Below are 24,110 nucleotides of genomic sequence, written 5' to 3'. Positions count from 1 at the left end.
ATGTACCGGTATGTATATATGTATGTATATATGTATGTACATATGTATTAATATATATATATATATATATATATATATATATATATATATATATATATATATATATATATATATATATATATATATATATATATATATATATAGAGGGTGATAGAAGTCACCTTGGTGAAGCTGGGCAGGGGCGTGCCTTCAGGGGGGCTGTTGAAGCCGACTGGCTTGTCCTCCTCGACTGCGACCAGCGGGGGCCGCAGGGTGGGGGTCAAGGGGCCCCAGGCGGGGCTGGAGTCGTAGGGCGGCGATTCTGGCCGCGGGTTGACATCTGCGGCGCTCTTGGGCGAAGGCAGCAGGGTGGTGGGGGACAGGGCGAGGTTGGCCTACAAGATGGCGGAGGTGAGTGTGAGAGTGCTGTAGTAAACAAGACACCTGGTCCTGGGTCCTGTAAACACAACTCCTGGTCCTGGGTCCTGTAAACACAACTCCTGGTCCTGGGTCCTGTAAACACAACTCCTGGTCCTGGGTCCTGTAAACACAACTCCTGGTCCTGGGTCCTGTAAACACAACTCCTGGTCCTGGGTCCTGTAAACACAACTCCTGGTCCTGGGTCCTGTAAACACAACTCCTGGTCTTAGGTCCTACCTGCACGGGCGAGGAGAAGAAGAAGAGGGAGAAGCGGCAGCCCTTCTGTCCCATGGCTCTGTGACCACGCTGACAACTTGGAGCCCGGCTAGATCCGGGCCCCGTCATCCCATTAGATCCTTAATCCCACTCCTCCTTCTACTTCCTCCTCTGGCCAGCAGGGGGCAGCACTCACCTGAAGTCTCTCTATGACCGAGGGGCTCTTCATCCGGACCTGACCAGGACTGCCAGGGGCCATGTTTGTCTGGACAACACAACTTATTTACTCCAACAAATCCCTTCATTGAATATTCAAACACAGTGTTACTGTTCAAACTGTTACAGAAGACAAATATATGACATGTACTTGTTAAATCAAACATCTGAGTCTTTTTAATGTTTTACTGTTGCACGTTATAACATTAAAACTCAGACGCTGATCCGGATCATCCCCAAAATGTCAATCATGTGTGTCTCATCCCATCGCTGACATTTTCATCAAAATGAATTGATGTGAGTGAAGCCTCCATCTTTGTGTGCACAGGGCTAAGATGTAAAACATAGTGGAAATGATCCGGATCAGCCCCAAAACCATTGTCATACACTTTTCCCCCACTTTTGGCAGTAATGATCATGTTAAACAAACACAGGAAATCCAGTAAAAAGTCATAAAATTAGGCGCAAAAAATTATGACTAAAGTGTTGGGAAATGTTCACTTTTTTTCAGCTGATAATTGTTTTAATCAGTTGTTTTCTTACACTTCTCATGTCAGGAAGTAGTCTTTGCCATGAAGTCGAATGTGCCAGTCTTGTCCTTTGTTGAGCCCTACAAAGTGTAAGTAACTTATTACACAGCAGCTGTTTGACTGTGACGTGCATCTTGGTTCTACTTTTCACCAACACAATTGGAGGTGTTGAAATCGCCATGGAAAATCGCTAATGCTAATTAGTAGGATTTACATATAAGCCGCTACTTTTTTACCACGCTTTGAACCATGTGGCTTTTAAAGCAGTGCCGCTAATTTATGGCTCTTCATTTATTGACGGCCATAAAGCAAATAGTTTGAAAAAAAAACAAAACAAGCAAAGACACTGAAAATGTGCGTTATTTATAGGTTGTGCTATGGTGCCATTTTTGTATAAGTTTGTATAAGTTTGTTCACCAAATGTCCTTCCGGAAGTAAAAGTGTTCAGTCTTCTAGCCATCCATAGCGTTTTTGCTCCAAAAAGGTTTCTTCATTCATCACTCCAAGCGACGTGTGTAAGTTTTACAATATAACTAAAACTATTCTTACTTACTAAAGCGTCCCATGTGTGATGTCTGTAAGAGTGTTTTCATGCATATTTGTAGCTGCTATCTTAATGTAATTAAGCTAGCGTTGTTAGCATTTGCTAATAGTGCCTGTGTTAGTATTTTTAACTGACAAAACATTCTTGTTGTATTGTTTCACTTTCACAAATTCCTCATTCATTTCAGCAAAACGTCAGCGTGGAGTTATTGAGTCTGTTTAGCTGATTGGAGAACTAGCTTGCGCAGCTAGTGGGTCCATGACAGTGACTTCTGTTTTGTTTGATTAGCTGTTTTACTGCCGTGTTACAAGGCACCGTTTGTAAACAATTAAGGTTATGTAACTAAATATTTCTGTGTAAATAAGTCATTTGACAACATATATATATCTGACACTTACAGTCTGGTGCGGCTAATTTATTGAAACTATTTTTCCATATACTATTCTTGATTTTATATTTTTGTTTGGTGTTCTAGCCGTCCAAAACGTTTCTACTCGTATGGATTCTTCATTCATCACTCCAAGCATTGTTTGTAGGTTTTTACAATATAACTAAAACTATTCTTACTCTCACCTTCGACTCGTCCGCCTCATTTTTCCGCTTCGGAAACTTCAGAGAACACGGAGGCAAGTTCCTTCGACGCGGCGACTACCAAAGAAGAAGAAAGACAACTTAACAGGACGACATTTGTGTGGTCGGAGGGTTACCTTACCTTGTCATGTGCGCTCGGCATGGGGAGGATGTGACCTTTGAACATGCCGGCCAGCTCAGCCACCGATGGCTTGGGTGGAGAGTCCTTGGTGAGAAAACACCACAACATGAATGCCTACTATAACAAAGCACTCATATTACAGAATAAAACATACATATGTAGCTAACATGGCCCCTTTAAACATATTCATGTATTGTTGCTGTCTTCAAGTTGAAGTGGAGGGGTCATTGTTTTTATAACGACAACTGGTAGTCAAAATAATTCATGAAGTTGACTGATGCGGACACGTTTGTTACTGGATACTCTCTAATATAATATATATATAATCATCAGGACTCCTCTTCCTCCTATCCAGGAGATGGCAAAAAGCCGCTGCCTGACCAGGGCTCAGAACATCTGCAAAGACTCCTCCCACCCCCACCAAGGACTGTTTTCACTGCTGGACTCTAGAAAGAGGTTCCGCAGCCTCCGAAGCAGAACCTCCAGGTTCTGTAACAGCTTCTTCCCTCAAGCCGTAAGACTCTTGAACGCATCATAATTAAATTATCCCCTCAACTCCCCCCAAAATGGATTAACTAGCTGGAATAAAAAAGACAATATAACATACATCCATAAATGTGGACGCATGTGAAAAAGTGCAATATATTTATCTGTACAGTAATCTATTTATTTATTTATATATATTTATATATATTTATTTTATATACATATTTATATATTATTTATATATATTTATTTATTTATATATGCACCTTATTGCTTTTTTATCCTGCACTACCATGAGCTTTTGTAACAAAATTTCGTTATCTGTGCTGTAAAGTTCAAATTTGAATGACAATAAAAAGGAAGTCTAAGTCTATATATATATATATATATATATATATATATATATATATATATATATATATATATATATATATATATATATATATATATATATATATATATATATATATATATATATATATATATATATACATATATATATATATATATATATATATATATATATATATATATATATATACCTGTCGGCCCCCAGACAGAGCGACTCCAAAACCAACAAAGACTGTAACTGTCGAAAGAAACCTGATTGCCCTCTCAACGGGGGGTGCTTACAAACATCAGTTGTCTACCAATCTAAGGTAATACGCAAGGACATTAACACATCCGACACATATGTAGGATTAACTGAGGGTGAATTCAAAACCAGATGGAACAACCACAAGGCTTCTTTCAGGAACAAAAACCTGCGAAATACCACAGAACTCAGCAAACCCATTTGGGACCTCAAAGACAATAATGTTGAATATTCAATAACATGGCAAATTCTTGCATCCAGCACACCTTACAATAGTGGTAATAAAAGATGCAACCTATGCTTGAAAGAGAAACTGTTTATTATTTACCGTCCAGACCTGTCATCCCTCAACAAGCGCAGCGAAATTGTAACAGCATGCCGCCACAGACGGAAACACCTCCTAGGTAACACATGAGCCAATCACCACGCCCCTACGCCAGCCTGTACCCACCCACTCTGTGCCCTATACAAACCATGGTATGCGAATGCTCCCATTAAAATCTCCTGATGATTGAGGGTACCCCCCTCATGAAACAGGCCTGTAGAGATGAAATAGTCTTGTGATTTTTTTCCCACACATACATATATTGCGCTCTACTACGGTATCGAGCACTATTTTTTGGATAACCTTATTAAGACATATATATATATATATATATATATATATATATATATATATATATATATATATATATATATATATATATATATATATATATATATATATATATATATATATATATATGTATGTATATGTATGTATATATGTATATATATATATTAATATTTGAGTGGGCCCCTCTGTAGCGGAAAAATTGGGCCCAAGGTCAGAAAGGCTAAGAACCCCTGACTTAGGGCGCAAACAACCAGTATTCAGTGCTTTTATTTTGAAATGAAAGTGTGCTCTTGAGTCAAAGTGTTGTTTTTGCGGATCTTATCTGGGCTGCGAGGAACCGCTCTCGCCCACAGGAAGTGAGACCCTCTCTCTCTTTCTCCCAGGGCGCCGCAGCTGTTCATCATCACGCCGCAGGCCCATAGGGCGGGGTCTTATCGCGGGGAGATAAGTCGCACAGACGGGCGTGATGATGTTGTTCTTCTCCTTTCAGCTCGTTTTGCTCCCACACTTCATCTGCTCTTTGTTATTATTGGGCGCCACCAGTGAGCGACCACTTCCACTGGTGACCCCTACCTCTGAGCGTAACCCCCGGCAACAACAACAACAACAACAACACACAGTCTGCACAGACACGCAAATTCCACTTCCTATTTTCCTTCTCTCCATCCTCTCCAACTTATGAGCTCACCACCTTCCCTGTCCTGGACCACACCCGGACCAGCCACCTCAAAGGCTTTCACTGTGCTGCAAAACCCAGACGCATGATATCATATTGTAGACTAGGTATCGTCTATAATGGTGTATTAAAATAATGTACACAGTTTAAACATGCTTTTATTGTGTGTGCGTAGCTTTAATGCTAATGAGCAAAGTTTACTATTGTGTACTTTAGCCACACTAGCATAGCTATGTGAGCTACATGCTAACAATGTGCTAGGTTAGTCACACAACATAGCTTGATTGAGACTTTTATTAGTAGATTGCACAGTGAAGTACATATTCCGTACAATTGACCACTAAATGGTAACACCCCAATACGTTTTTACACTTGTTTAAGTCGGGGTGCACGTTAATCAATTCATGGTAACATTATATTTGAATATTATGCTAGGTTAGCAGCATTAGCATAGCAATGTGAGCTACATTCTAACACTACATTTTAATATCATGCTAAGTTAGCAACACTAGCGTAGCTATTTGAGCTACATGCTAGCATTATGTTTTAATATTATGCTAGGTTAGCACCATGAGCATAGCTATGTGAGCTACAGTCTAACATTATATGTTAATATCATGTAAGGTTAGCAACATTAGCATAGCGACGTGAGCTCCATGCTAACATTACATTTTAACATCATGCTAGATTAGCAACATTAGTGTAGCTATGTGAGGTACATACTAACATTATATTGTAATATCATGCTAGGTTAACAACATTAGCATAGCTATGTGAACTACATGCTAATATTACATTTTAACATTGTGCTAGGTTAGCCACATTAGCACAGCTATGTGAGCTACATGCTAACATTACATTTTCACATCATGCTAGGTTAGCAATCTTAGCATCACCATGTGAGCTACATGCAAACATAACATTTTCACATAATGCTAGGTTAACAACATTAGCATCGCTATGTGAGCTACATGATAACATGACATTTTAACATCATGCTAGGTTAGCCACATTAGCATAGCTATGTGAGCTACATGCTTTATTATTTACATATGGGTCAGCGGTAAGGTTGTATGGTATAGCGGTATTAGTATAGTATCGCGATACTAATGAATCATTTTCGGTACGATACCGTCTCTGCCCAACATAAAGCATGTTGGGCAGCGCACACACACAGAGTACTTACAAGCAGACACAGTATGTAGACAGAAAAGGGAGAATGGTGTAAAAAGTCAAGATAAAGGTGAAGTTATAACACTGAAACACCCTCAGGAAGAGCTGCTTTAAGACATGCAGCTAACATCCATCCACAGTGTTTTAGCTACTTCTAAATCACTAATCCTGGTCTCCATGGCGGCAAATAAAGTAAGTTTCTTACAAGTATCATTATCACTGGAGGACGAGAAATAACTAAACATGCTTCACTACGCACCGTAGCTCACCGGCATCAAAATGTAAACAAACGCCATTGGTGGATCTACACCTGACATCCACTGTAATGATACCAAGTACAAGCACATATCGAGTCGATACTACTATGATTACGTCGATATTTTTTGGCATCACAACATCTTCTTTGGTTTTTTTAAAATGTAATTATGTTTATAAAGTCAGGTGATATGTCCCTGGACACATGAGGACTTTGAATATGACCAATGTATGATCCTGTAACTACTTGGTATCACATCCATACCTAAATGTGTGGTATCATCCAAAACTAATGTCAAGTATCAAAGAAGAGAAGAATAAGTGATTATTACATTTTAACAGAAGTGTAGATAGAACATGTTAAAAGAGAAAATAAGCAGATATTAACAGTAAATGAACAAGTAGATGAATAATCCTTTTTTACAGTTTGTCCCTCATAATGTGTACAAAATAATAGGTGTATAAATGATACAATATGTTACTGCATACGACTAATTAGGAGTCTTTGTTAGTTTACTTACTACTAAAAGACAAGTTGTCACTATTTTATTTAAGGACTTAACTGCAATAATAAACATATGTTTCATGTACACTAACATTTTTTGTTCAAATAAAGCCAATAATGACATTTTTTCCCCTTTATTTAGAAATGTACCGAAATAATTTTAGTACTGATACAAAATATTGGTATCGTTACAACACTAGTCAGAGGTGGTATCATCTCCATGAGGAAGAAGGTTGTTCCTTCAAGACGTCATGTTTGAATAAATTAGAGTGCACCTTTAACATAAACATTAAGGCCGTGATGCTAATGTTAGCATGCAATAAACATGAATATTCACTGCAAAAGTCTGTGGTTTATAGAACTAGAACACTTGACATCTTCTTTCTGTGCTGTCATGGTCTGGAAACTAAATCCATATTGAGTAGTGAGCAGAATGTATGTGGGACTGGAACAAGACACGCTGGGAACGTGTGGGACGGAGCGAGGGAAAGGACTATTTCTGGGGCTGCAGGCCTGGGAACAAAACCCCCCAAGCCTGCTTGTCTTTTTGGACATGCATCACATGTGGAATATACTACATCCATTTGTACACGGATCACATGTGGAATATACTACATCCATTTATACATGGATCACATGTGGAATATACTACATCCATTTATACATGGATCACATGTGGAATATACTACATCCATTTATACATGGATCACATGTGGAATATACTACATCCATTTATACATGGATCACATGTGGAATATACTACATCCATTTACACATGGATCACATGTGGAATATACTACATCCATTTATACATGGATCACATGTGGAATATACTACATCCATTTATACATGGATCACATGTGGAATATACTACATCCATTTATACATGGATCACATGTGGAATATACTACATCCATTTATACATGGATCACATGTGGAATATACTACATCCATTTATACATGGATCACATGTGGAATATACTACATCCATTTATACATGGATCACATGTGGAATATACTACATCCATTTATACATGGATCACATGTGGAATATACTACATCCATTTATACATGGATCACATGTGGAATATACTACATCCATTTAGACATGGATCACATGTGGAATATACTACATCCATTTGTACATGGATCACATGTGGAATATACTACATCCATTTGTACATGGATCACATGTGGAATATACTACATCCATTTATACATGGATCACATGTGGAATATACTACATCCATTTATACATGGACCATATGTGAAATATACTACATCCATGTATACATGGATCACATGTGGACTATACTACATCCATTTATACATGGATCACATGTGGACTATACTACATCCATTTATACATGCATCACATGTGGAATATACTACATCCATTTATACATGGATCACATGTGGAATATACTACATCCATTTATACGTGGATCACATGTGGACTATACTACATCCATTTATACATGCATCACATGTGGAATATACTACATCCATTTATACATGGATCACATGTGGAATATACTACATCCATTTATACATGGATCACATGTGGAATATACTACATCCATTTATACATGGATCACATGTGGAATATACTACATCCATTTATACATGGATCACATGTGGACTATACTACATCCATTTATACATGCATCACATGTGGAATATACTACATCCATTTAGACATGGATCACATGTGGAATATACTACATCCATTTATACATGCATCACATGTGGAATATACTACATCCATTTATACATGCATCACATGTGGAATATACTACATCCATTTATACATGGATCACATGTGGAATATACTACATCCATTTAGACATGGATCACATGTGGAATATACTACATCCATTTGTACATGGATCACATGTGGAATATACTACATCCATTTATACATGCATCACATGTGGAATATACTACATCCATTTGTACATGGATCACATGTGGAATATACTACATCCATTTATACATGGATCACATGTGGAATATACTACATCCATTTATACATGCATCACATGTGGAATATACTACATCCATTTATACATGGATCACATGTGGACTATACTACATCCATTTATACATGCATCACATGTGGAATATACTACATCCATTTAGACATGGATCACATGTGGAATATACTACATCCATTTATACATGGATCACATGTGGAATATACTACATCCATTTATACATGGATCACATGTGGAATATACTACATCCATTTGTACATTGATCACATGTGGAATATACTACATCCATTTAGACATGGATCACATGTGGAATATACTACATCCATTTATACATGGATCACATGTGGAATATACTACATCCATTTATACGTGGATCACATGTGGAATATACTACATCCATTTATACATGGATCACATGTGGAATATACTACATCCATTTATACATGGATCACATGTGGAATATACTACATCCATTTGTACATGGATCACATGTGGAATATACTACATCCATTTATACATGGATCACATGTGGAATATACTACATCCATTTATACATGGATCACATGTGGACTATACTACATCCATTTATACATGGATCACATGTGGAATATACTACATCCATTTATACATGGATCACATGTGGAATATACTACATCCATTTAGACATGGATCACATGTGGAATATACTACATCCATTTATACATGCATCACATGTGGAATATACTACATCCATTTATACATGGATCACATGTGGAATATACTACATCCATTTATACATGGATCACATGTGGAATATACTACATCCATTTATACATGGATCACATGTGGAATATACTACATCCATTTATACATGGATCACATGTGGAATATACTACATCCATTTGTACATGGATCACATGTGGAATATACTACATCCATTTGTACATGGATCACATGTGGAATATACTACATCCATTTATACATGGATCACATGTGAAATATACTACATCCATTTGTACATGGATCACATGTGGAATATACTACATCCATTTATCCATGGATCACATGTGGAATATACTACATCCATTTATACATGGATCACATGTGGAATATACTACATCCATTTATACATAGATCACATGTGGAATATACTACATCCATTTATACATGGATCACATGTGGCATATACTACATCCATTTATCCATGGATCACATGTGGAATATACTACATCTATATGGAGCCTGCAGTGCCTCAGACTCTCTTCAGGGAGTGGTGAGGACGGTGGAGATGGTAAAAAGCTGCTGCCTGACCAGGGCTCAGAACATCTGCAGAGACTCCTCCCACCCCCACCAAGGACTGTTTTCAGTGCTGGACTCTAGAAAGAGGTTCCGCAGCCTCTGAAGCAGAACCTCCAGGTTGTGTAACAGCTTCTTCCTGATCAAACTTTGAAGGTCAAACTAACAACACTAGCATAATTATGTGAGCTACATGCTAACATTACATTTTAACATCATTCTAGGTTAGAAACACTAGCACAGCTATGTGCGCTACATGCTAACGTACATTTTAACATAATGCAAAGTTAGTAACACTATATGAGCTACATGCTAATATTACCTTTTATCATAATGTTAAGTTAGCAACACTAGCATAGCCATATTAGCTAAATGCTAATATTACATGTTATCATATTGCTATGTTAGCAACACTTGCATAGCTAAAAAATGCTAACATTATATTTTAACATCATGCTAGGTTAGCAACATTAGTATAGCTATGTGAGCTAAATGCTAACATGATTTATTAACATCATGCTGGATTAGCATCATTAGAACAGCCATGTGAGCTACATGCTAACATTACATTTTAACCTAATGCTAAGTTAGCAAGACTATCATAGCCATATGAGCTAAATGCTAATATTACATTTTAACATAATGCTCAGTTAGCAACACTAGCATAGCTCATGAGCAACATGCTAACATTATTAAGTCGTTGAGTCCTCAGAGCCTGGTGGATTGTTCCTTCGACTACGGCAACCACGGGTGCCATGGCGGCTTCATGGCAAACGCTTTTAAACAATTAAAAGCGTTTTAACATCATGCTAGGTTAGCAACAATAGTATAGCTGTGTGAGCGAGATGCTAACATTATGTTTTAAGATAATGCTACTTAAACAAAACAAACTTAGCTATGTGATCAACATGCTAACTTCTATTTTAACACTCTTTTTGTTCTGCACCAAAGCAACAGATGTCTAACATCACATACTATTACGTAACAATAATGAGTGAGACAGTAGGACACAAACATTAGCAACACTAGCATAGCTATGTCAGCTACATGCTAACATTACATTATAACATTATTCTAGTTTACTAACACTAGCATAGTTGTGTGATCTACATGCTAACATTACATTTTAACATAAATCTAGGTTAGCAACACTCGCACAGCTTTGTGAGCTACATGCTAACGTGACATTTTAACATCATGCTAGGTTAGCAACACTAGCATAGCTATGTGAGCCATAAGCTAACATGACGTTTTAACATCATGGTAGGTTAGCAACACTAACATAGCTATATGAGCTACATGCTAACATGAAATTTTTAACATCACGCTAGGTTAGCAACACTAGCATAGCTATTTAAGCTATATGCTAACGTTGCATTTTAATATCATGCTAGATTAGCTATGTGATCTACATGCTAACATTGCATTTCAACATCATGCTATGTTAGCAACACTAGCATAGCTATGTGAGCTATACGCTAACATGACGTTTGAACATCATGCTAGCTTAATATATTCGTAGAATAAAAACTAAATGACACAACTTACAGCTCCCATGTCTGTCACTGACTGACCGATAGTTGTTAGAATTGCATTTTAAGATGTGTAGCAAAGCCTGTTGTTATCGTGGTTCTCCTGCCAGTTATGCATTGTAGCTGCCAACTTTCACGTGAAGAAATAAACAGAAGAAGTAACTCGCATTACAAAGCCTTGGCACACTAAAAATACTGATTGTGTTGCCACTCCTTATAAGGACGTGTTGGCTGGGTAGTGGGCGTGGCTTCTACAGATAAAATGGAGATAATTAAGTTTCCACTTCCTGAAGCCTGCTGGCGCTCCTCTAAAGATGTCGTCAGCACACGCACTCCATCTGGGACTTCTGATCACTCTCCTTCTTCCACATGTCTGCAATGTACATGCCAGGCCAGCAGGGGGCACTCTCACTTGTAAATCAGCCTTTTTGCAAGAATAAAATCAAATATATTGAAACTTTAAGTGTGAGAAATGAAAAAACTTAAAATAATTATCTTTTTTGATCAAATTTAATGAGAAAAGATTTAATATTACAGGAAAAGAAAGACATCATTTTACGAGAAAAAGGGTCAAATATTATCAGACTAAGTCATCATCTTGTAAGGAAAAAAGGCATCATTTTCTGAGAAAAAAGATCAAATAATATGAGGCTTAAGTCATAATATTGCAAGAAAAAAGTCAAAAGTTTACCAAAAAAATCCAAATTTTATGAAACTGAAAAAATGTGACAAGACTTTTGAAAAAATAAATCTTTCAATTTTACCAGAAAAAAAGGCTAAATATAATAAGACTTAAGTCATCACAAGAAAAAAGTCATAATTTTACCAGAAAAAAGTCATATTTTTACAATATGTATGGTAGAAATAAACAAATTATTATGAGGCTAAAGTCATCAACTACAAGAAAAAAAGTCAAAAGTTAACCAAAAAAAAGCCAAAATTATGAAATTAATAACTTTTACAAGAATAAATATTATGAGACTAAAGTCATAATATCACAAGGAAAATCTCTTAGTTTTACAATAAAAATAGAATTTCACGAGATGTACGGTAGAAAAAACCTATGAATGTGAAACTAAAGTCAAAGTTAAAAGGTCACAAGAAAAAAGGCTGAACAAAACTAAAAAACATAATTTTGTAAGAATTTTGAAAATAAAATTCTTAAAATAGAGCCAAGATATTATAAGTCCTAATATTACAAAATAGGCATCATTTCATGTTAAAAAAGTTCAAATATTATGAGACCAATGTCTTCATAATACAAGAAAAAAGTCATCACTTTACAAGAAAAAAGGCAAAATTTAACAAGAAAAAAGACAAACTATTATGAGACTTACCGGTAAGTCATCATTTTATCATAAGGAAAAACTCCTGATTTTACAAGAAAAAAGTCATAATTTCACTAAATGTATGGTAGAAAGAAGCATAATATGATTAAGCTTGATTCATGTACTGTAATTATAATTTTAAAAAGTTCCAAGTTAACAAGAACAAAAGCCAGAAAAGAAGAAACTAAGATTATAATTTTACAAGGCTTTGGAAAAAAAAAAAATTTCACTAAATGGTCAAATATTATGACAATAAAGTCATAATGTTACATAAAAGTCATCATTTTATAAAAAATAAATAAAAAAAAGGTAAAATATTTTGAGACTTAAGTCCTATCACAAGGAAAAAATGTAAAATTTTACAAGAAAAAGATTAAAATATCATATATCCCCACCCAATCAGCTGCTACGGTCCCTGACACAAGGTTGAAGCTTAGAGGTGACAGAGCTTTCGCCACTGCTGCTCCCAAGCTCTGGAACGACCTACCTCTGAGTGTTAGACAGGCATCCTCTCTTACTGTTTTTAAATCTCTCTTAAAAACATACTTTTATTCCATGGCTTTTAACACTGAGTGATAGCCATCCTGCAATGGCGCCCCATAATACACCTGCTGTCAACCTGTTTTTATGTTCTATTTATTTATTTATTTATTTATTTTATCGTGCTCTGTTTGTGTTGTGTTGTGTTGTGTTTGCTCGTTTCTCTTGTGTTATCTTTTAACCTGCCCATTGTACAGCACTTTGGCTACCCCTGTGGTAAATTTTAAATGTGCTTTATAAATAAAGTTGATTTGATTTGATTTGAAAAAAATGTAAATATCATATTATAACAAGAAAAAATTTAAAATATTATAATATTACAAGAAAAAAGTAAAATATCATAATATTACAAGAAAAACATTTTAATATCATAATATTACCAGAAAAACATTTTAATATCATAATATTACTAGAAGAAAATGTCAAATATCATATTACAAGAAAACATGTAAAATATCATAATATTACAGAAAAAAATTCAAATATCATAGTAATACAAACATTTTTTTAAATATCTTAATATTACCAGAAAAAATTAAAATAACATAATATTACAATCCTTTTAAAAAATACATCATAATATTACAAGGAAAAATGTAAAATATCATATTATTACAAAAATGTTTTTAAATATCATAATATTACAAGAAAAAATGTAAAACATCATAATACTACAAGAACAAATGTCAAATATAACATTACAAAAAACATTTTAAATATCATAATATTACAAGAAAAATGTAAACTATCATAATATCACAATCATTTTTTAAACATAAATATTATTATAAGAAAAATGTAAAATATCATAGTATTACAAGGAAAATGTAAAAAAGTATCATAATATTACAAGAAAAAAGGCAAATTATTATGAGAGTAAAGTCATAGTATTACAAAAAAGGCATCATTTTATAACACATTTTTAAAAAATGTTTTGAGACTAAGGTCATACAATGACAAGACATAAAATAAATAAATTAATAATTAGTGTGTACATTTAACATCCAGCTGTATAAAACACTGGCCATACAGCAATAGATGATATTACATGTTAGCTACTTCTCTTTGTTTTTAATGTCTATTTTCTATTTTCTGCTGAATCTACTCTCTATTTTATGCTGCTGCTGTCACATATACTGTAATATTGTATATATATATATATAGACATCATATATGTATATGCTGTCACATATACTGTAATTGTTATATATATATATAGACATCATATATGTATATGCTGTCACATATACTGTAATATTGTATATATATATATATATATAGACATCATATATGTATATGCTGTCACATATACTGTAATTGTTATAGACATCATATCATATTCTCTACACATATTATGTATATATGTTAGATTTTAGTCTATTTATACCTGCATTGTCCTTTCCATCCTTACACTTTCCATCATTGTAACTGAGCTACTGTGTTCAACTATTTCCCTTGTGGATCATTCAAGTCTAAGTCTAAGTCTAAGTCTAAGTCTGAGTCTGAGTCTGAGTCTGAGTCTGAGTCTGAGTCTGAGTCTGAGTCTAAGTCTAAGTCTAAGTCTAAGTCTGAGTCTAAGTCTAAGTCTGAGTCTAAGTCTGAGTCTGAGTCTGAGTCTGAGTCTAAGTCTAAGTCTAAGTCTAAGTCTGAGTCTAAGTCTGAGTCTGAGTCTGAGTCTGAGTCTGAGTCTAAGTCTAAGTCTAAGTCTAAGTCTGAGTCTAAGTCTGAGTCTGAGTCTGAGTCTGAGTCTGAGTCTGAGTCTGAGTCTGAGTCTGAGTCTGAGTCTGAGTCTGAGTCTAACAAGTGGTCCGAGGCAGTCATCTTGACATGTGTCACCAATCGCATGGCCTCGTTAGGAGGGTTAGTCATCAATGTGTCGGCCATATGGTCGCTATGACAACGCCACATGACTGAGGAGGGTTGTAGTGATGTGTGTGGGACAACAACGTGTCTACACGCCAATAACATCACATCTCTTTACCTTTTCACTGGTTAATAACTCTTTACCTTTTCACTGGTTACTAACTCTTTCCCTTTTCACTGGTTACTAACTCTTTCCCTTTTCACTGGTTACTAACTATTTCCCTTTTCACTACTTACTAACTCTTTCCCTTTTCACTAGTTACTAACTCTTTCCCTTTTCACTGGTTACTAACTCTTTCCCTTTTCACTGGTTACTAACTCTTTCCCTTTTCACTAGTTACTAACTCTTTCCCTTTTCACTGGTTACTAACTCTTTACCTTTTCACTGGTTACTAACTCTTTCCCTTTTCACTGGTTACTAACTCTTTCCCTTTACACTAGTTACTAACTATTTCCCTTTTCACTGGTTACTAACTCTTTCCCTTTCACTGGTTACTAACTAATTCCCTTTTCACTAGTTACTAACTCTTTCCCTTTTCACTAGTTACTAACTCTTTCCCTTTTCACTAGTTACTAACTCTATCCCTTTTCACTGGTTACTAACTCTTTCACTTTTCACTAGTTACTAACTCTTTCCCTTTTCACTGGTTACTAATTCTTTCCCTTTTCACTGGTTACTAACTCTTTCCCTTTTCACTGGTTACTAACTCTTTCCCTTTTCACTGGTTACTAACTCTTTCCCTTTTCACTGGTTACTAACTATTTCCCTTTTCACTACTTACTAACTCTTTCCCTTTTCACTAGTTACTAACTCTTTCCCTTTTCACTGGTTACTAACTCTTTACCTTTTCACTGGTTACTAACTCTTTCCCTTTTCACTGGTTACTAACTCTTTCCCTTTACACTAGTTACTAACTATTTCCCTTTTCACTGGTTACTAACTCTTTCCCTTTCACTGGTTACTAACTAATTCCCTTTTCACTAGTTACTAACTCTTTCCCTTTTCACTAGTTACTAACTCTTTCCCTTTTCACTAGTTACTAACTCTATCCCTTTTCACTGGTTACTAACTCTTTCCCTTTTCACTGGTTACTAACTCTTTCACTTTTCACTAGTTACTAACTCTTTCCCTTTTCACTGGTTACTAATTCTTTCCCTTTTCACTGGTTACTAACTATTTCCCTTTTCACTGGTTACTAACTCTTTCCCTTTTCACTGGTTACTAACTCTTTCCCTTTTCACTGGTTACTAACTCTTTCCCTTTTCACTGGTTACTAACTATTTCCCTTTTCACTACTTACTAACTCTTTCCCTTTTCACTAGTTACTAACTCTTTCCCTTTTCACTGGTTACTAACTCTTTACCTTTTCACTGGTTACTAACTCTTTCCCTTTTCACTGGTTACTAACTCTTTCCCTTTACACTAGTTACTAACTATTTCCCTTTTCACTGGTTACTAACTCTTTCCCTTTCACTGGTTACTAACTAATTCCCTTTTCACTAGTTACTAACTCTTTCCCTTTTCACTAGTTACTAACTCTTTCCCTTTTCACTAGTTACTAACTCTATCCCTTTTCACTGGTTACTAACTCTTTCACTTTTCACTAGTTACTAACTCTTTCCCTTTTCACTGGTTACTAACTCTTTCCCTTTACACTAGTTACTAACTCTTTCCCTTTTCACTGGTTACTAATTCTTTCCCTTTTCACTGGTTACTAACTCTTTCCCTTTTCACTGGTTACTAACTCTTTCCCTTTACACTACTTACTAACTCTTTCCCTTTTCAGTGGTTACTAACTCTTTCCCTTTACACCAGTTACTAACTCTTTCCCTTTTCACTAGTTACTAACTCTTTCCCTTTTCATAACTCTTTCCCTTTTCACTAGTTACTCTTTCCCTTTTCACTGGTTACTAACTATTTCCCTTTTCACTAGTTACTAACTCTTTCCCTTTACACTGGTTACTAACTCTTTCACTTTTCACTAGTTACTAACTCTTTCCCTTTTCACTGGTTACTAACTCTTTCCCTTTACACTGGTTACTAACTCTTTCCCTTTACACTGGTTACTAACTCTTTCCCTTTTCATAACTCTTTCCCTTTTCACTAGTTACTCTTTCCCTTTTCACTGGTTACTAACTCTTTCCCTTTTCACTGGTTACTAACTCATTCCCTTTTCACTAGTTACTAACTCTTTCCCTTTACACTGGTTACTAACTCTTTCACTTTTCACTAGTTACTAACTCTTTCCCTTTTCACTGGTTACTAACTCTTTCCCTTTTCACTGGTTACTAACTCTTTCCCTTTACACTAGTTACTAACTATTTCCCTTTTCACTGGTTACTAACTCTTTCCCTTTTCACTGGTTACTAACTAATTCCCTTTTCACTAGTTACTAACTCTTTCCCTTTTCACTAGTTACTAACTCTTTCCCTTTTCACTAGTTACTAACTCTATCCCTTTTCACTGGTTACTAACTCTTTCACTTTTCACTAGTTACTAACTCTTTCCCTTTTCACTGGTTACTAACTCTTTCCCTTTACACTAGTTACTAACTCTTTCCCCTTTCACTGGTTACTAATTCTTTCCCTTTTCACTGGTTACTAACTCTTTCCCTTTTCACTGGTTACTAACTCTTTCCCTTTACACTACTTACTAACTCTTTCCCTTTTCAGTGGTTACTAACTCTTTCCCTTTACACCAGTTACTAACTCTTTCCCTTTTCACTAGTTACTAACTCTTTCCCTTTTCATAACTCTTTCCCTTTTCACTAGTTACTCTTTCCCTTTTCACTGGTTACTAACTATTTCCCTTTTCACTAGTTACTAACTCTTTCCCTTTACACTGGTTACTAACTCTTTCACTTTTCACTAGTTACTAACTCTTTCCCTTTTCACTGGTTACTAACTCTTTCCCTTTACACTGGTTACTAACTCTTTCCCTTTACACTAGTTACTAACTCTTTCCCTTTTCACTGGTTACTAACTCTTTCCCTTTTCACTGGTTACTAACTATTTCCCTTTTCACTACTTACTAACTCTTTCCCTTTTCACTACTTACTAACTCTTTCCCTTTTCACTGGTTACTAACTCTTTACCTTTTCACTGGTTACTAACTATTTCCCTTTTCACTGGTTACTAACTCTTTCCCTTTACACTAGTTACTAACTATTTCCCTTTTCACTGGTTACTAACTCTTTCCCTTTTCACTGGTTACTAACTAATTCCCTTTTCACTAGTTACTAACTCTTTCCCTTTTCACTAGTTACTAACTCTTTCCCTTTTCACTAGTTACTAACTCTATCCCTTTTCACTGGTTACTAACTCTTTCACTTTTCACTAGTTACTAACTCTTTCCCTTTTCACTGGTTACTAACTCTTTCCCTTTACACTAGTTACTAACTCTTTCCCTTTTCACTGGTTACTAATTCTTTCCCTTTTCACTGGTTACTAACTCTTTCCCTTTTCACTGGTTACTAACTCTTTCCCTTTACACTACTTACTAACTCTTTCCCTTTTCAGTGGTTACTAACTCTTTCCCTTTACACCAGTTACTAACTCTTTCCCTTTTCACTAGTTACTAACTCTTTCCCTTTTCATAACTCTTTCCCTTTTCACTAGTTACTCTTTCCCTTTTCACTGGTTACTAACTATTTCCCTTTTCACTAGTTACTAACTCTTTCCCTTTACACTGGTTACTAACTCTTTCACTTTTCACTAGTTACTAACTCTTTCCCTTTTCACTGGTTACTAACTCTTTCCCTTTACACTGGTTACTAACTCTTTCCCTTTTCACTGGTTACTAACTCTTTCCCTTTTCATAACTCTTTCCCTTTTCACTAGTTACTCTTTCCCTTTTCACTGGTTACTAACTCTTTCCCTTTTCACTGGTTACTAACTCATTCCCTTTTCACTAGTTACTAACTCTTTCCCTTTTCACTGGTTACTAACTCTTTACCTTTTCACTGGTTACTAACTCTTTCCCTTTACACTAGTTACTAACTCTTTCCCTTTTCACTAGTTACTAACTATTTCCCTTTTCACTGGTTACTAACTCTTTCCCTTTTCACTGGTTACTAACTAATTCCCTTTTCACTAGTTACTAACTCTATCCCTTTTCACTGGTTACTAACTCTTTCACTTTTCACTAGTTACTAACTCTTTCCCTTTTCACTGGTTACTAACTCTTTCCCTTTACACTAGTTACTAACTCTTTCCCTTTTCACTGGTTACTAATTCTTTCCCTTTTCACTGGTTACTAACTCTTTCCCTTTTCACTGGTTACTAACTCTTTCCCTTTACACTACTTACTAACTCTTTCCCTTTTCAGTGGTTACTAACTCTTTCCCTTTACACCAGTTACTAACTCTTTCCCTTTTCACTAGTTACTAACTCTTTCCCTTTTCATAACTCTTTCCCTTTTCACTAGTTACTCTTTCCCTTTTCACTGGTTACTAACTATTTCCCTTTTCACTAGTTACTAACTCTTTCCCTTTACACTGGTTACTAACTCTTTCACTTTTCACTAGTTACTAACTCTTTCCCTTTTCACTGGTTACTAACTCTTTCCCTTTACACTGGTTACTAACTCTTTCCCTTTTCACTGGTTACTAACTCTTTCCCTTTTCATAACTCTTTCCCTTTTCACTAGTTACTCTTTCCCTTTTCACTGGTTACTAACTCTTTCCCTTTTCACTGGTTACTAACTCATTCCCTTTTCACTAGTTACTAACTCTTTCCCTTTACACTGGTTACTAACTCTTTCACTTTTCACTAGTTACTAACTCTTTCCCTTTTCACTGGTTACTAATTCTTTCCCTTTTCACTGGTTACTAACTATTTCCCTTTTCACTGGTTACTAACTCTTTCCCTTTTCACTAGTTACTAACTCTTTCCCTTTTCACTGGTTACTAACTCTTTCCCTTTACACTAGATACTAACTATTTCCCTTTTCACTGGTTACTAACTCTTTCCCTTTTCATAACTCTTTCCCTTTTCACTAGTTACTCTTTCCCTTTTCACTGGTTACTAACTCATTCCCTTTTCACTAGTTACTAACTCTTTCCCTTTTCACTGGTTACTAACTCATTCCCTTTTCACTAGTTACTAACTCTTTCCCTTTACACTGGTTACTAACTCTTTCACTTTTCACTAGTTACTAACTCTTTCCCTTTTCACTGGTTACTAACTCTTTCCCTTTTCAGTGGAGAGAAGGTTACAATCCCGCCGCTAGCATCACGTGACAACATGATGACAACACTCAGCTAGCATCACATGCTAAAGTGCATGATGACAACACTCAGCTAGCATCACATGCTAAAGTGCATGATGACAACACTCAGCTAGCATCACATGACAACACTCAGCTAGAAAAGCCTACTTGTTTTGCAGCAAGGCGACGCCCACAAAGGAAATAAACACCACACTCGACAAACTTCCATTAAGTAAACACTTACACATTGCTTTAGCATCTTAGCACTCTTTACACTAGCATCTTAGCACTTGTTGGCATCTTAGCATACCTTAGCATCTTAGCACACTTCATAGTAGCATATTAGCACTCATTGGTATCATAGCACACATTAGCATCTTAGCATACTTTACAGTAGCATCTTAGCACTTGTTGGCATCTTAGCAAGCATTAGCATCTTAGCACACCTTAGCATCTTAGAGCACTTTAGCATCCGAGCACACTTTAGCTTGCTAGTACTAACATTTTAACACACACTAGCGCAGTCGGAAGAGTGGCTGTGCCAGCAACCTGAGGGTTCCTGGTTCGATCCCCACCTTCTACCAACCTCATCATGTCCGTTGTGTCCTTGAGCAAGACACTTCACCCTTGCTCCTGATGGGTGCTGGTTAGCGCCTTGCATGGCAGCTCCCGCCATCAGTGTGTGAATGTGTGTGTGTGAATGTGTGTGTGAATGTGTGTGTGAATGTGTGAATGTGGAAATAATGTCAAAGCGCTTTGAGTGCCTTCAAGGTAGAAAAGCGCTATACAAGTATAACCCATTTACCATTTAGCACTCTCTACAGTAGCTTCTTAGCACACGTTAACATCTTAGCACATTTTAGCATCTTAGCACTCTATAGCATCTTAGCACATGTAAAAATCTTAGCACACTTTAGTATTTTAGCAAACTTTAGCATTTTAGCACACTTAAAAATCTTAGCACACTTTAGTATTTTAGCAAACTTTAGCATCTTAGCACACTTAAACATCTTAGCACACTTTAGCATTTTAGCACTCTCTAGCATCTTAGCACACGTTAGCATCTTAGCACACGTTAACATCTAAGCACACTTTAACATCTTAGCAAACTTTAGCATCTTAGCACTCTATAGCATCTTAGCATATGTGAAGATCTTAGCACACTTTAGCATACTTAAGCATCTTAGCACACCTAAACATCTTAGCAAACTTTAGCATCTTAGCACACTTTAGCATCTTAGCACTCTCTAGCATCTTAGCACACTTTGGCATCCTAGCACACTTTAGCATCTTAGCCCACTTGAGCATCCTAGGACACTTTAGCATCTTAGCACACTTAAGCATCTTAGCACACTTAAGCATCCTAGCAAACTTTAGCATCTTAGCCCACTTGAGCATCCTTGCACACTTTAGCATCTTAGCACACTTAAACATCCTTGCACACTTAAGCATCCTTGCACACTTTAGCATCTTAGCACACTTAAGCATCCTTGCACACTTTAGCATCTTAGCAGACTGTCCCTGCTGCCTCCTAAGGAGATGAGCGGTGTAGCAAGATCCATAACCTTTAGCAAGCAAGCTACAATTTCGACACTCAAAAGCAAGTTTTTGTCATAAAAATCAACAAACAACGTGACCTGACAAAAATGAGAAAAGCTAACACATCGTAATCAAAACGTAACTTCAATTCATCTTTTTAATATTTTTGTTTCATCTTCTCAGTTTTTAAAATCCATTTAGCAACGCTACAAGTATTTAAAAAATAGCTAACATTGGCAGCTAAACTTTAGCCAATCGCTATTTAATTAGCAAAGAACACAGCAAGCTAACGCGCTGTTGTTATGTACGATGTAATTACGTCATAACGCGCTAAAAGCCGGAAGAGGGCGAGATATAATGTTTGGTGGGTTTGCACCCAAAACAAATATGTGATGTGACAAACGGGTTAGCTTCAGCTAAACATCTACTTAAAAATGTTTTTATTAACACATTTGTCTTTTCCCACTTCATTTACTCCATAAAAAAATAAAAACACAATAAATAACTTAGATTTGGTTATCTAAATGTATAAGAAAATAAATCCTATTCTGGATGTTTTTTTTGACATATTTGCATTTACACAACAACTTTTTTGCACTTTCTTTAATGTCAAAAATAAAGTTGAACATTAATTTGACGTAAAACTAACAATAAAACAATATTTCTACTGCGCATTAAGCTCCAAAAACCATCAAACCGATAACAATTAACACATTATATAAAAATTGATTAGCTAGCAAGACATGCTAATGTGCTAACACCACATTATATAAAAATTGATTAGCTAGCAAGACATGCTAACGTGCTAACACCACATTGTATAAAGTTTGATTAGCTAGCAAGACATGCTAACACCACATTATATAAAGTTTGATTAGCTAGAAAGACATGCTAACGTGCTAACACCACATTATATAAAGTTTGATTAGCTAGCAAGAGATGCTAACGTGCTAACACCACATTATATAAAAATTGATTAGCTAGCAACACATGCTAACGTGCTAACACCACATTATATAAAGTTTGATTAGCTAGCAAGAGATGCTAACGTGCTAACACCACATTATATAAAGTTTGATTAGCTAGCAAGACATGCTAACGTGCTAACACTCCAAAGTTATGCATTTAATGGACACGAGTCAACAAAATGAGAGAAATAACATGACTAAAAGAATAAAGTTGGTGAAAAAGTGAAAAGTTGTTACCTCCATAAAGGAAAAAGATCCACTTTTGAGTCTTTTATGTTGGTTTGTGTCAGCGTGTTGATGTTTGTTTCCAACACAAGTGAAGTATTTTGTGTTGATGTTCCAAAGTCTGCTCTCTCTCTCTCTCTCTCTCTCTCTCTCTCTCTCTCTCTCTCTCTCTCTCTCTCTCTCTCTCTCTCTCTCTCTCTCTCTCTCTCTCTCTCTCTCGTGAGCGGCATCAAGCGCCCCCGAATCGAAACAACACCTTTTCCTGTTTGGACTTTCAAAATAAGAGCAAACCGCGTCCGCACTTCCGTCCTACGGATTTCGACTTTATTTCTGGGAGATCCATGTTTTTTGTCCTGTTTTTCCATTTTAAATGGCGAGAGGGAACGAACAACACGATTATTATTGCACTGTACGGATAAAACACTTAGAATTTGCGGCTTTATTTAACAGCAAGATGAAAATATTAGCATAAATGTAGTAAATATTGCACTATAGACTAGTGGTTCCCAACTACCGGGCTGCGGCCCGGTACCGGTCCGTGGGTCGATTGGTACCGGGCCGCACAAGAAATTAAAAATAATAATAATAATACTTTATTTTTTATTTTTTTATTAAATCAACATAAAAAACCCAAGATACACTTACAATTAGTGCACCAACCCAAAAAAAACCTCCCTCCCCCATTTACACTCATTCACACAAAAGGGTTGT

General features: G+C 36.0%; 1 protein-coding gene across 4 annotated transcripts in view; it reads right to left on the bottom strand.

Moving 5' to 3' along the window:
* The window catches only part of LOC133614147 (capZ-interacting protein), a 29,085-nt gene extending 5,573 nt beyond the window's left edge, over nt 1–23,512 (bottom strand). For 3 of the 4 annotated variants that reach the window (XM_061971957.2, XM_072915039.1, XM_061971958.2), the window contains exons 1-5: nt 23,412–23,512; nt 2,618–2,701; nt 2,479–2,553; nt 812–880; nt 162–374 (exon numbers count right to left, since the gene is read on the bottom strand). In XM_061971957.2, coding sequence (XP_061827941.1) covers nt 162–374; nt 812–880; nt 2,479–2,553; nt 2,618–2,701; nt 23,412–23,417 — 447 coding nt within the window. In that variant the 5' untranslated portion in view covers nt 23,418–23,512. Of the gene's footprint in view, nt 1–161; nt 375–636; nt 888–2,478; nt 2,554–2,617; nt 2,702–23,411 lie in introns of those variants that run through there. The other variant, XM_061971959.2, reaches the window with a different exon arrangement.
* Nucleotides 23,513–24,110: the final 598 nt, after the last annotated feature.

The sequence above is a fragment of the Nerophis lumbriciformis genome, linkage group LG17, assembly GCF_033978685.3.
Source record: "Nerophis lumbriciformis linkage group LG17, RoL_Nlum_v2.1, whole genome shotgun sequence".
Classification (NCBI taxonomy): Eukaryota; Metazoa; Chordata; class Actinopteri; order Syngnathiformes; family Syngnathidae; genus Nerophis; species Nerophis lumbriciformis.
The sequence above is the reverse complement of the archived record's forward strand: the minus strand, read 5'-3'. Positions and strand labels throughout refer to the sequence as shown.